Here is a 13754-nt window from a genome sequence, read left to right as displayed (position 1 = left end):
GCTTATATGCTCATCGATCATTTAGCTCATTATGCATGCTTATTAAATATTGTGTTGGTTTCTATATAATGAACAAATATTTAATTTATTAAAATTAATAAAAAAAAATTAAATTAATTATTTATAATTAATGTTATAATTGAAAATTTTATGCAAAGAATATTCACAGAATTAAATAGTATTAGTGATAGTTATATTTAGATTTAATTACATTTTTAATCTTTCAAGTATTATAATGTTTAATTTTGATTCTCAAGATTTTAAATGAGTAATTTTAATCTTTCTAAAATCATAATAGTACATTTGCAATCCTCAAATTATAATTGAGCAATTTTAGTCACTTAAGTATTACAATTGTACAATTTTAACTTCCCATTGATGATATAATAATTTTAAAATTATATGTTTTAAAATTATATAATTTTTGATCTATTTAAGTTACACACTATAATTTTCATTTATGTATCTAGTGATATATATTTATTATTAATAATATCAATATTATTATTATAGATAAATTAATAATTTCATAAATATAAGTTAACATATATTAATATACTTTTAGAAAAATAAATATATTAGATAAAATAAATATATTAGAAGAATATTAATTAGAATTATTGATATATATATATATATATATATATATATATATATATATATATATATCATGTCACCCATTAACATCAAGTTAACAAAAATGATTAGATTTTTAATGAGAGACTTAAATCGTATGATTACAACACTTAAGAGACTAAAAATTTTTAATTAAAAATTAGGAAACAAAAATCATACAAAGGTACTAAAATTGTTCAATTAAAATTTAAAAGAATTAATTATATAACTACAATTTTTAAAAGATTAAAAACACATTTAAACTTTATATTTAATGACACTAGCTACTCAATATTCAAAGAATAATTTTTTCAACTAATTAACATGAATTATATAGTGTTAGTTGTCCAATAAATATATATACAATTTTATAAAAAAAATGAGTAGATAACTCATTAATAGATTCATAATAAATTAAAATTATAAAAAAATAATCACCCATTAATACATTTAATTCAAAAGTAATACTATATTTCTCATAATTAAAATTAAAATAAATCACATTTATTTCTTATATAAAGAATAGAGGAATAATTAATTAAAAATTGTCTTAATTTATTTAATTAGTTGTGTAGTGGTTCTTTTAAAAGTTCATATCCTTCACGAGTTTAAGCATATCCTATGTTATTTCAATAAGTTACAATAGAATACATCAAAAAAAGAGTGAATAGGCGTTGATGGCTTCCCAAGGAAATCACGCTGCATTGTTGTTTAGGAACGGTGGGCAGAGGTATGGCAAGAACGTGGTCAATGGTAGGTGCACAACCTTTTATTTCCAAAACTTTCCGGAACAGTACAACGAACTTGATATGCGAAGGATCTTTCAAAGGTGGGGGAGGGTCTGGGAAGTTGTGGTGGCTAGAAAAAAGAATAGAGGGGGGAATAGGTTCGGGTTTGTACGATTTCTGGATGTAAAAAACGTGAAGAGATTAGAAGGGGAACTGGATAGCATTCGTATTGGAAGCCAAAAGCTGTTTGTCAACCTGCCCAAGTTCCCTAGGAGTGGATCGGGTTTGATCCATAGTAACAATGCAGTAATAGAGAAGGGGAAGGCTTCACATAAGGATGCGATGGGGCATTTGGCTAAGAGCGTGACATGGGGATTGAGCGGGAGAGAAGTAGCAGAAGGAGCTGGTTTGAGGAAATCTTACGCTCAAGTTTTACGAGGAAACGATTCAGGTAAAATACCTCAAGAATGGAGAGTTAAACACAGGTCTAATTCCGAACAGTGGAGTGGCCTAGCTATCTCAGTGGCTGAGTACGTGAACTCAGAGTGGCTTAAGGATTGCTGGGTGGGAAGGCTGAAGGATCTAACGCTATTTGATAAAATACAAGAAGCTAGGATCATGTGTGGAAGTGGACAAGCAAAAGCGCGGTACATGGGAGACGATATGGTCCTGATTTCAGGGGTGGGTGAGGAGGTCTTGCATGAACAACATGAGGTTGGGTCTTTCTTCCACTGTATTCAGAAGTGGGATTCCAAGTTTATTCCCGGCAATAGGTTGGCATGGGTGAGATGTAGCGGTGTCCCTATCCAGGTATGGAGTCTCGAGTGCTTCTCGAAAGTGACTGCGATGGTGGGCACCTTAGTCTCGGTGGATGACGAGACAACAACCTTCTCTAGGTTGGATGCTGCAAGGCTGTTAATTAAAACATCTTCCTTCAATATGGTGGATACCCATCTCACGGTGAAGATCAATGGCACGGTATCCAAGGTTCGCATTCATGAAGAAAATGCCAGTGTAGCTAGCCAATGCAAATGCTGGATGTGGTGTAAACAAGGTTCATTCGTGTCATCGAAAGGAAGTGAAAGGGAGGTAAACATTATCTCTTCATCATCAGAATGCTCAGATGAGAGTGTAAGCGAGGAGGATGATTCGCCGGTGAAGGAGCAGGAAGACGATTGGGGGGACGAAGAACCCAAGAATTCGAATTTTGATCCACCAGGTTTTAACCAACGGTCTCATGGAAAAGAGCAGGAGAGTAGGCAGCGAAGGGAGGCGTGTGGGGATGGAAATAGCAGTTGTGGTGCGGTAAAGGGTCTACCATTTATGGAAAACAATGGTATGGACAACATGCCACCAGAAATCGGTGGGAACTTTACAAGGAAAATAATGGATAAAGGTGCTTATGATGACAAAAACAAAATGGAAGGATGTAAAGGAAAAGGCGTGTGTCAGACGTTAATATGTGATGAATGGCAGCACAACACGTCAGGCCAGGCTTTAAGGCATATGCAAAATGTTCAATCATTCGAGAAAGGTGAAAATGAGGGACAAGGTGTGGAATTTGAGTTGAAGACGGGCTGTGGGCCGACTGGGGGGTGGGAGTTGCGTGAAGAAGTGCTCAATGGGCCGTTCCCTCGTGGCCCATCAACATATGAGCGTGGAGAGTCAAGTTTGAGACTCGTGACAGAGGGTGGGAGGGTAAGGCAAGTGTCACTAGGAGATGGGCCTAATGGACATATATCTTTTGGATTATTGCCAACCGTGTACGATGCAAATGGGGTAGAAAGGAGTGGGGACGTGGCAGACCACTTGAGTGGGGGCCCACAACAGGTTGAGGGGAATTTCAGGCACGTGAACCTCTCTGACCTGCACGGTAATTTGGTCGTCAATAATCAGGAAGTTTGCAATGTTGAAGTTGGCAGCCTTGATAGTGCTGAGAATACGAGTCAAAAAGAGGCAAGCGTTGAGGCGAATAATCACATTGGAGCCAGCAATAGTTCGAAATCGCAAGAGGAATCATCACTTATGGGCAAGTCAACAGCCAATCTTTCAACATCACACAGTGTAGTGAATAAAACCCAGAAGAAGCGCGTAGAAACGGGGTCGGGGGAGGAGTTTCGACCACACAACGAAGTGCGATCCAAGGACCAGCATCGCAACCTGAAAGTGGCAAGGAGCAAAGTGAGGTATGCAGTATCTTCACTCTGTAATTCTATTTCGGATGGGGGTATAAACAATTGCAATAGGCTGTTTTGGTTGAAGAACGACGTTGTGGAGGCCAAAAGGATTTGGGAGATTGGGAAACAAATTGGTATCTCATTCAATGGTGAGGAAGAACAGATTATCAAAACACTGATGGATCTAGAGGTTAGAGATCAAAGGGAGAGACAAGAACTAATAAAGCAAACTATGAGGGGGAATCTAGATGGTGATCTATGAAGCTAATATCTTTTAATGTCAGGGGGTTAGGGGGTAAGGTTAAGTGGAGGGTTATTAGGAAGATGATAGTAGAAGAAGATGCTCAGATTGTGTGTCTACAAGAAACGAAGAAGGAAGAAATTACTGAGAGATTGTGCAAATCACTATGGGGTGACGGACAGTGTGAGTGGAGTGCTGTGCCAGCGATTAATGCGGCTGGTGGACTTTTATGTCTTTGGAACGTAGACAAATTTCAGGTAAGTCAACAATTTAAAGGTGTATCTTATCTTGGCTTGGAAGGGGTGTGGAAGGAAAATGGGCAAAGGATGATTATTGTCAACGTCTACGCGCCGTGCCAAAGTGCTGCAAGATTGGGTGTTTGGGAGGAGATAACGGTAAAAAGAAGACTTAGTTCAGTTTACCTGTGGTGTGTGGTGGGAGATTTTAATAGTATAAGGTGTGAAGAAGAGAGAGTGAGCTTGTTAGGGATGAGGTGTAGTCAATCAGAGATGCGTGCTTTTAATGAGTTCATTGAGAATATGGAAGTGGAGGATCTACCTAGTGTAGGGAGGAGGTTTTTCATGGTACAAGCCCAATGGTACAGTGAGGAGTAGGCTGGACAGAATTTTGGTTTCTAGGGAATGGTTGCTAGCATGGCCGGGGTAGTACGCAAATGATCATGGACAGAAGTATTTCAGAACCCATATCAAATTCCAACCCATCATTTCCCCCATCCCCACCCCCCCCCATCCACCCATAGTATCAATCCCCCATCAAATCACCCATCCCCCAAATTTGTTCTTGATACATGGAAGGAGATGCCCATTCATGGGTGGGGAGCTTATGTGTTGAAGGAGAAGTTTAAATTTCTCAAAGGAAAGTTAAGAGAATGGAATTCTAACAAGTTTGAGGATCCGATGTCGGCTCAGAAAAGGATTGTGAGTATGTTAAGTAGGCTGGATAAGAAGGAAGAGGAATCAGGTCTGTCTGAAGCTGAGTGGTCGAATCGAGTAGAACTTCAAAATCAGTTCTGGGAGGTGGCTATGAGAAACGAATCGATTCTAGCTCAAAAATCTAGGGTCTCTTGGCTAAAAGAGGGAGACATGAACACAAAGTTTTTTCACTTAATGATCAATTGGAGAAGAAGAAAGAATCAAATGAAGGGACTATACATAAATGGGGTGTGGTCGGATGAGCCCAAGGTGGTCAAATCCCATGTAAAAGACTTTTTCCAACAAAGATTCCAAGAACAGTGCCAACCTAGACCCGTGTTGGATGGTGTAAGCTTCAAGGTCTTATCCTCAGAACAAAATGAAGTGCTTATTGCTCCTTTCACTGAAGTGGAGATTCGGTCTGCAGTATGGGAATGTGGTAGTTCGAAGTGCCCTGGCCCGGATGGGTTCAATTTTAGATTCATAAAAGAATTTTGGGGTACTTTGGGTCAGGATATTTGTTGCTTTATAAGAGAATTCCATAACAAGGGAACTTTACCCAGGGGTACAAATCCGGCATTCATCACTTTAATACCTAAGAGAGATGATCCTCGGTGCCTTAGTGATTACAGGCCTATTTCTCTGGTAGGGTGTATGTACAAGATCTTGTCCAAGGTGCTTGCAAATAGATTGAAGTCTGTCTTGCCTAGTATTATTGATGAGAGGCAAAGTGCCTTCATTGGGGGTAGGAATATCCTTCATAGTGCACTGGTGGTAAACGAAGTTGTGGACGAGGCTAAGAGATTGAATAAGCCGACCCTATTTTTTAAGGTGGATTTCGAAAAGGCGTATGACTCTGTGTGTTGGACCTATCTTCTGTATATGCTAAGACGTCTTGGTTTCAATAACCTATGGGTTAGTTGGATCAGTGAATGCCTCATGTCTTCCAGAGTGTCTGTGCTGGTGAACGGAAGCCCGTCAGAGGAATTCGGTCCCAAAAAGGGGCTCAGACAAGGTGATCCACTGTCCCCGTTCCTATTCATAGTGGTAGCGGAAGGGTTAACGGGAATGATGAGGGAAGCTGTGAGTCAAAATAGTTTTGGTGGGGTGAAGGTTGGCTCTCAACAGGTGCCTGTCAGTATTATCCAATACGCTGATGATACTATGTTTATTGGTGAGGCAAACTTACAGAATGTAATGACAATTAAAAGTATGATGAGATGCTTCGAGATGGTCTCGGGTTTGAAAGTCAATTTCTGCAAGAGCAACTTCGGAGCTTTGGGAATTGAATCTGGTTTGGTGGAAAGCTATGCGCACTTATTGAATTGCAAAATTTTATCCTTTCCTTTCACATATCTAGGGATTCCCATTGGCGCCAATCCAAGAAAGAAAGACACGTGGAGGCCCATTGTTATCAAAATTCAGAAAAAGTTGTCATCATGGAAATGCAAGGTCCTATCAATGGCTGGTAGAGTGTGCTTACTGAACTCAGTTTTAACCTCGCTACCATTATTATTTCTCTCTTTTTTCAGAATTCCACCTAGTGTCAGCAAAGAAATTGTTAGTCTACAAAGAAACTTTCTGTGGGGATGTAAGGAAGATCAACGCAAGATTTGCTGGATAAGCTGGGATAGGGTGACGTTGCCAAAGAAGATGGGGGGATTAGGAGTCAAAAATATTATCAGGTTTAATATGGCTTTGCTGGCCAAGTGGAGGTGGTCGTTGTTTCACCAAAATGATTCTCTATGGGCCAGAGTATTATATTCGAGATATGGTGGGGGGACAAACCTTTGTGCTCAAAGTAGTTCCCGAAGAGATTCCTTATGGTGGAGGGATCTAGTTGTGGTATGTGGCGGACTAGAACAAGACAATTGGTTTGATAGGAAGGTTAAGTGGAGTATTGGATCAGGATCAAGAGTGAGGTTTTGGTTGGATAAGTGGATAGGCCCAATCTGTCTAGCAAGTCTTTTTCCGAGGTTATTCACTATTTCTGAACAGCAAAACCAGTTTATTCAGGATATGGGCTATTGGACAGGCCATAGGTGGGCATGGCAGCTACATTGGAGACGGGAAAGGTTCGAATGGGAGATACCGCTGGAGCAGCAATTAATGCAACGACTCTTGGAGTGTAATCCTAGGGCGAGGCAGGTTGACTCATGGTGGTGGTTGGGTGAACCGTCTGGAACTTATACAGTCAGGTCTGCATATAGTGCCATCACCTCTGAAGCTGATGTAGGATCCAATATTGGTGCACCTAGCAGTGTTTGGTCCATCCCGGCACCACCAAAAGCTAAAATTTTTGCTTGGAGAATGATGAGTAGGGGCCTCCCTACGGTGGATAATCTGGCTAGCAGGAGTATTGTCTTATCAGAAAATGATGCACTATGTGTTTTTTGTAAGAGTGATATTGAAACTGATTATCATTTGTTCTGCACCTGCCCGGTGGTTGACAAGGTATGGAAGGTATGTCTGTCGTGGATTAATTGTCCCGCTCCCCTTCCTAGGTGCATTTTGGACCATTTCAACTTCATTCCTGGACCTTTTCACCAAAGTACACAAGCTGTTTATTGGCGTACGGTGTGGCTGGTAACTACTTGGATAGTGTGGAGGACAAGGAATCTATGTAGGTTCAAGGATAGCAGCTTCTGTTTTGATAGTATGGTGAAAGAGATTCAGGTTCACAGTTGGAGGTGGTTGTCATCCTTCACAAAGTCTTTCCGGTATAGTTTTTCACAATGGTGCTGCAATCCTGGTCTATGTTTAACTAGATGAAGGTCTGAGGTGTCTAGGTAGGTGGAAGATAACTAAGATGCAAGTGGGTGTATAATTGATAGGTTGTTCTCAAAACTGGGTAGGATAAATTATAGTTTAATTCGATCAGTTAGAGAGGGAGGGTGGGTGGGGTAGAGTTGCTCATAATAAGGCTGGAGTAGCGAGTTGTGAAGGGTTCACTGTAACAACTACTGAAGTGGGTAATCTTCTTTTTTATTTTTTTATTTTCTCTTCATGGGTTACAGATGTTTGGTTCTATTTGTAAACTTGTCTTTTCTCTTTTGGTACCACTGGTACCTTTCAATGAAATTTTTCTTAGCTGTTCAAAAAAACAATAGAATACATCAATACTTACAAACAAGCACATGGATAAACAAGCACATGAATAAACGATCAGTAGCTAGTCTCAATTGAGTTCTTAATATACAATTACATTAAATAATACATAAAGATAAAAAAAAATATCATTCATATATAATTATTTTATTTAATTCAAATAAAATTATTTTTAATAAAAAAATAAATGTGATCTATAAATGAAAAATAAAATATATCAATAGATAGGTTTATTAACACGCTACAATCATGTTCATGAGTTAGTCTAATTATTTAATTATAGAAAGAATAAAAAAAAAAAAAAATAAGGAGACAATTTGTCCAATCTATTGGCATCATGATAAGGAATTGGCCACTTCAAATATTGTATCGATAGCCTAATGATTATATGCTTTTATCATTAAAAATATTATTATTTTATGTTTTTTTTTTTTTTGTAATTTTTATATTTAAACAAAAAATATATGTTAATTATTCATTAGATATTAAAACACAATAATCATTTGTAACTTTTAAAGGTTAAAAATAATTATTCATTAAATATTAAAACGCAATAATTCTTTGTAACTTTTAAAGGCTAAAAATAAGTATTCATTAGATATTAAAACACAATGATCCTTTGTAACTTTTAAAGGCTAAAAATAAACTAGTACCATTTTTTTTTAATACGATAACATTCTAGCAGTATCCAAGAAAGGATTTCAAATTTTTAACAAGAAACGGGAAGGTGATTTAATGCTAGTAATTCAATTTTAATATCTTTACTAAATACTAAATCATAAAAAATACATTATTTTTATTAAAAAATTGTTTCTTTAATTTTTGCTATAAAAATTATTATAAAATAAACACATTAATTTTCTTAAAATTATGTTATTAGTATAAAGTATTTATTAATTTTGTTAATAACAAATTCTCGTCAAAGTATCTGATTGACCTTTTTTAATATAATATTCTGTTTCAATCAAATTTTCTTTTACATACAAAATTCAAATTCGAGATTTTATTTAAAAAAATTAAGCTCAGTATCACTTAAATTAATAATTTATTGGTATATGTATTGAATTTAAATGAAAATAGAAATTAATAAATACATTAAAAGTAACTCTTGATATGAACTCATCTTAAATTTAGCAACCCATAATTATGATATGATATATATTAACACGCATCTGTTCAAGTGATAAAGAATACGGTTCTTCACAAAACCAATATGAAAGAAGATAAATATGAAAGAAGATAAATCCAAGAAAACATTATCATTCAATTTCACGTAAGATTGATTTTCAAAATCACGCAATCAAGATTCCAATGTACAATCTCGTGCATATATGCTTGTAATGCGAGTTTGGTCCTCGGACTTGTCTGATTGTGTTACTACAACAAAATTTATTTTTATTGATAATTATTTCACAGTAATAAATTAATTATTTTTATTTTATTATTTAATATAAGTATTATGATTAATATATATTAGTCACTAAAAATGTATTTATATTACACCAAAATTTATTATTAACGACAATTATTTATTAAGAAAAACTTTAGTCTCACATCGACTAGAAATAAGATAATTAAAGAGTATATAAATAAATAATAATTCTCGAGATTACTCACTATTATCAAACTCAATAGTCCTTAAACTTAAGGGGATCGATTATTGATAAGAAAATTAAAAAGAATATATATGATAATGTATATATTAATACTCACATATATAATGCAATATGTTAAAAAAAATTAATTTTTGATAAAATAAAATTTGTAGCATGTATGTTTACCTATTGTGTTTTCTATTTATTATATATGACGATAAAAAAAATTAAAATAGTAATATTATATATGTTGATTGAAAAAATTAAAATAGGAAAGATCAGAAGATTTGTGCTCTATTTAGAATTTTTATTATAAATTATTTTAAAATAAATTATCATCTAAAAATATATATTATATATTAAAAACATGTTTATATCATAAATAAATTAAATTTGATTTTTATAAAATTTAACATTTATTTTTAATTTTTATTAGTGTTAAATTATTTTAAAGTAGGTCTTTAGGATTATAATTCTAACCAAATATTTGAAATACGGTAGATAAATTATAATATAATCTAGTCGGACCTAATTATTTTTATTTTTAATTATAATCGTAGATATAAAACCTTGTAAAAAGTAATTATGATATATTTATATTTTTAAAAATTATATGTAAAATCTTTAATACTACAAATATATGAATAAATATTATCCCTATTATTTAAAATTTCTGGATCCATCACTGACTACAAATATAGAAATAAATATTGCCTCCACTATCTAAAATTTTTGGATCCGTCACTATATATATATATATATATATATATATATATAACATTCATCTTACAAATCGCACATCGACTAGAAATAAGAAAATTAAAACGAATATATAAGTAGAAGACAACCCTTATCTTACAAGTCTCACATCGACTAGAGATAAAGTAATTAAAGAGTATCATGTACTCATTTTACAAGTCTCACATCGACTAGAAAGTAAAAAAATGTCACAAAAAGTTATACACTTTTTTCCGACTATTATAAGGATTTTTAACACATTTAGAATAATGCCGGTAAAAGATCCTTGTAGTAATTTTTATTGCCACTAAAAATCATATTAAATATTGCTAAAAGTCTATCTTGTTGTAGTTTCTCCATCTATATTATTTGTAGAATACTCTTACGGGTGTACGTGCTTGAATTATCTCCTCCCATGGCAGAATAAGACATGCGTTAATAAATCTAGTGTCTACACTTTTAGATATTTTGCATTTCCCTTTTATCTAATTGCATGCATCTCTCGTTTGCACAAACACACCATCAACAAAATATGATGCATCTGAGCTTGTATTTTACCGTTGTTGCCATTGCTCTTTTATTTTCATTTGCCTATTCCACCCCAGATACTCATAAAAACTTTGTCGGATGTCTTTACAATTACCCCCATAATACCACCTCAATCTCCAAGGCTGTTTATACCCAAACCAATTCTTCATACTCGTTTACACTAGACTTTTCCATTCGAAATCTCAGGTTCTACAACGTAAGCTCAAAACCCCTTGTCATTGTGACACCACTGGATGTTTCCCACATTCAAGCCACCATAATCTGTTCCCAACGCCATGGCATGCAGATTCGAACTCGAAGTGGGGGCCATGATTACGAGGGTCTCTCGTACGTTGCGGAGGTTCCATTTGTCGTCGTTGACCTCATAAACCTTCGAGAAATCAATGTGGACGTAGAAAACAGCACTGCATGGGTTCAAGCTGGGGCAACTATTGGTGAACTTTACTACAGTATTAGCCAAAAAAGCAAAACACTAGGGTTTCCAGCAGGCATGTGCCCCCCTGTGGGCACTGGTGGCCACTTCAGTGGTGGTGGCTATGGATTCTTGATGCGTAGGTACGGTCTTGCTGCTGATAATATAATTGATGCACACATAATTGATGTGAAAGGAAATGTTCTTGATAGAGCAGGCATGGGTGAGGATCTGTTTTGGGCCATTAGAGGAGGTGGAGGAGCAAGCTTCGGAGTCATCGTGGCTTGGAAGATAAAACTAGTTTCGGTTCCATCAACTGTTACAGTGTTCCGAGTTCCAAGGACATTGGAACAGAATGCAACCGAGATTATTCACAAGTGGCAGCTCGTGGCAAATAAACTTGACGAGGACCTAACCATTGGGATCAACATGGCTAAGGTAAATTCAAGTCAAAATGGGAAGCTCACAGTACAAGCTCAATTTGTGTCCATGTATCTTGGAGGTGTGGATGAACTCATTCCCTTGATGCAAAAGAGCTTTCCAGAGTTAGGTTTGGTCAGAGAGGACTGTACTGAGATGAGTTGGATTGATTCAGTTCTCTACATGGCTGGATTTACAAGCGGTCAATCCACTGATGTTTTGCTGAACAGAACTCAATTACAGGGTTTGTCGTTCTTCAAAGCAAAATCTGATTATGTGAGGGATCCTATTCCTGATGTAGGGTTACAATGTTTATGGCCCTTCTTTTATGAAGATGAGGCTCAAGCTGCTTATGTTCAATTCACTCCTTATGGAGGTAGGATGGATGAGATTTCGGAATCTGAAATTCCATTCCCACACAGATCTGGAAACATATTCCATATTCAATACGGGGTGGAATGGCAAGAGGAAGGGGAAGAGGCAGCACAAAGGCACGTGGAGTGGATTAGAAGAGTGTACAGTTATATGGAAGCTTATGTTTCAAAGTCTCCTAGAGCTGCATATGTGAATTATAGAGACCTTGACATTGGCGTAAATAACGATGGCTACACAAGCTATAGTCAAGCCAGCATTTGGGGTCTTAAGTACTTTAAAAACAACTTCAACAGATTGGCAAGAGTGAAGACAAGGGTTGATCCTCTAAACTTCTTCAGAAACGAACAGAGCATACCTACTATTGTGTTGAAGGGACGCAAATAGAATTTCTTGTGGCAACAAATGCCATTATAGAATAAGCTGCTTTGTATTTTACTTATATTCTGGATGGTAATAAGGAACCGTTCGACTCATTTGATGTTCTGCCGGTGAAATTCGCTTATCTAATGCATATTCATAGAAGTGTAGGGGCAATATTTTTAGTTTTACTTAATATAATGTATAAATGTATTTAAATATTATTTTATAATTTAATATATAGTAAATATAATTTATAATTTGAATATTGCTTTCATAAATTTATATAATTTTATTCTCTTCAGTTTTTCAATTATATATTTTAAATACTTTTTATTATTGTTATTTATAGTTATAGTTTACGCATTATTTCAACAAATGGTAAAAAAGAAATCTCTTTCAATTATTCATTTAAATTATATTTCTTTTATCTTATATATAAATTTATTTATTTTTATCATACCATCTTTTATTTTTATCCCTAAATTTCAATATTCTTAAATTATGAAAATTTAAAAATAATTTTATATTCTAATTTAAATTATTCATCATAAATTTAAAATGTAGTACTTAATTAAGTATATCTATTTATTATGAATTAGTAATAGTATAAGTTGACTTAGAAAAGTTATAGTATAAGTTGTATATTAATTTTATTTATTTTTTATTATTTAAATTTTAATTACATTAATAAAAATATATTTTAATATTCAAGATAAATAATATTCAAGATAAAGTAACATTTTTTTATCTCAATATTATTTTTTCTAACGAATTTCAAAATTAAAGTCTCATATCGAGTAAATAAATGTCACATAAAAAATATACTTTTCTAATTTCTAATTATTTCTCCAAATTAAAGTCACAAATCAAGTAAATAAATAATATATAAAGAGTGTATATATTCATTAAGTGATTCTTAAGATAAATAAACTTTAATATTTGATATAAATTTAGTGATAACTAACTAAAGATGTCTTAAGATTTAAAGAATTTATATGAGATTATTAGAAACCATAAAATATAAGTAATAACAATATCTATATTAAAATTAATTATTATTTTATAAAATTAAATAAAACTTACCGACGTTATTAAAAGGTTAAAAACCTCTTTTCGTCCTTTATATTATTTAATATTTTCAATTTAGTCCCACTTTAATTTTTTGTCTCAATTTGGTCCCCAATAATTTAAATCGTTCCAATTTGGGACTTCCGTCTAAATGATTTAGACAGAGTTAACTGGTGGCCACGTGGATGCCAGGTGGATGCCATGTAGATGCCACGTAGGTAGATCCAAAAATAATTGAATACACCTGGAACCAGAATGGCCTGTTCTGAAACCAAAACGACCCGTTCTGGTTACATAAATGGTGTGTAAAATTTTCACCTGGAACGGGCCGTTCCAGGTCCAAAATTAACACATCAACAGTGTAACCAGAACGGGCTGTTCTGGTTTCAGAACGGGCCGTTCTGGTCCAGAATTTTGTGCCACAAAAACCAAAATA

At 34.5% G+C, this 13754-nt stretch overlaps 1 protein-coding gene across 1 annotated transcript; it reads left to right on the top strand.

Annotated features, from left to right (window-relative positions):
• Positions 1 to 8952: 8952 nt before the first annotated feature.
• On the top strand, positions 8953 to 12433 carry LOC109814517 (tetrahydroberberine oxidase). Its single transcript, XM_020378971.3, has one exon. It carries the CDS (start codon positions 10628 to 10630, stop codon positions 12272 to 12274), a length of 1647 nt encoding a protein of 548 aa, XP_020234560.1. The 5' UTR covers positions 8953 to 10627; the 3' UTR covers positions 12275 to 12433.
• Positions 12434 to 13754: the final 1321 nt, after the last annotated feature.

Source organism: Cajanus cajan, chromosome 2 (genome assembly GCF_000230855.2).
Source record: "Cajanus cajan strain Asha chromosome 2, NIPB_CcT2T_4, whole genome shotgun sequence".
Classification (NCBI taxonomy): Eukaryota; Viridiplantae; Streptophyta; class Magnoliopsida; order Fabales; family Fabaceae; genus Cajanus; species Cajanus cajan.
The sequence above is the reverse complement of the archived record's forward strand: the minus strand, read 5'-3'. Positions and strand labels throughout refer to the sequence as shown.

What these genes read in the sequence shown, in the direction of transcription:
- LOC109814517 (XM_020378971.3), top strand. Translation starts at nt 10,628, where the DNA reads ATGCATCTCTCGTTTGCACAAACACACCATCAACAAAATATGATGCAT.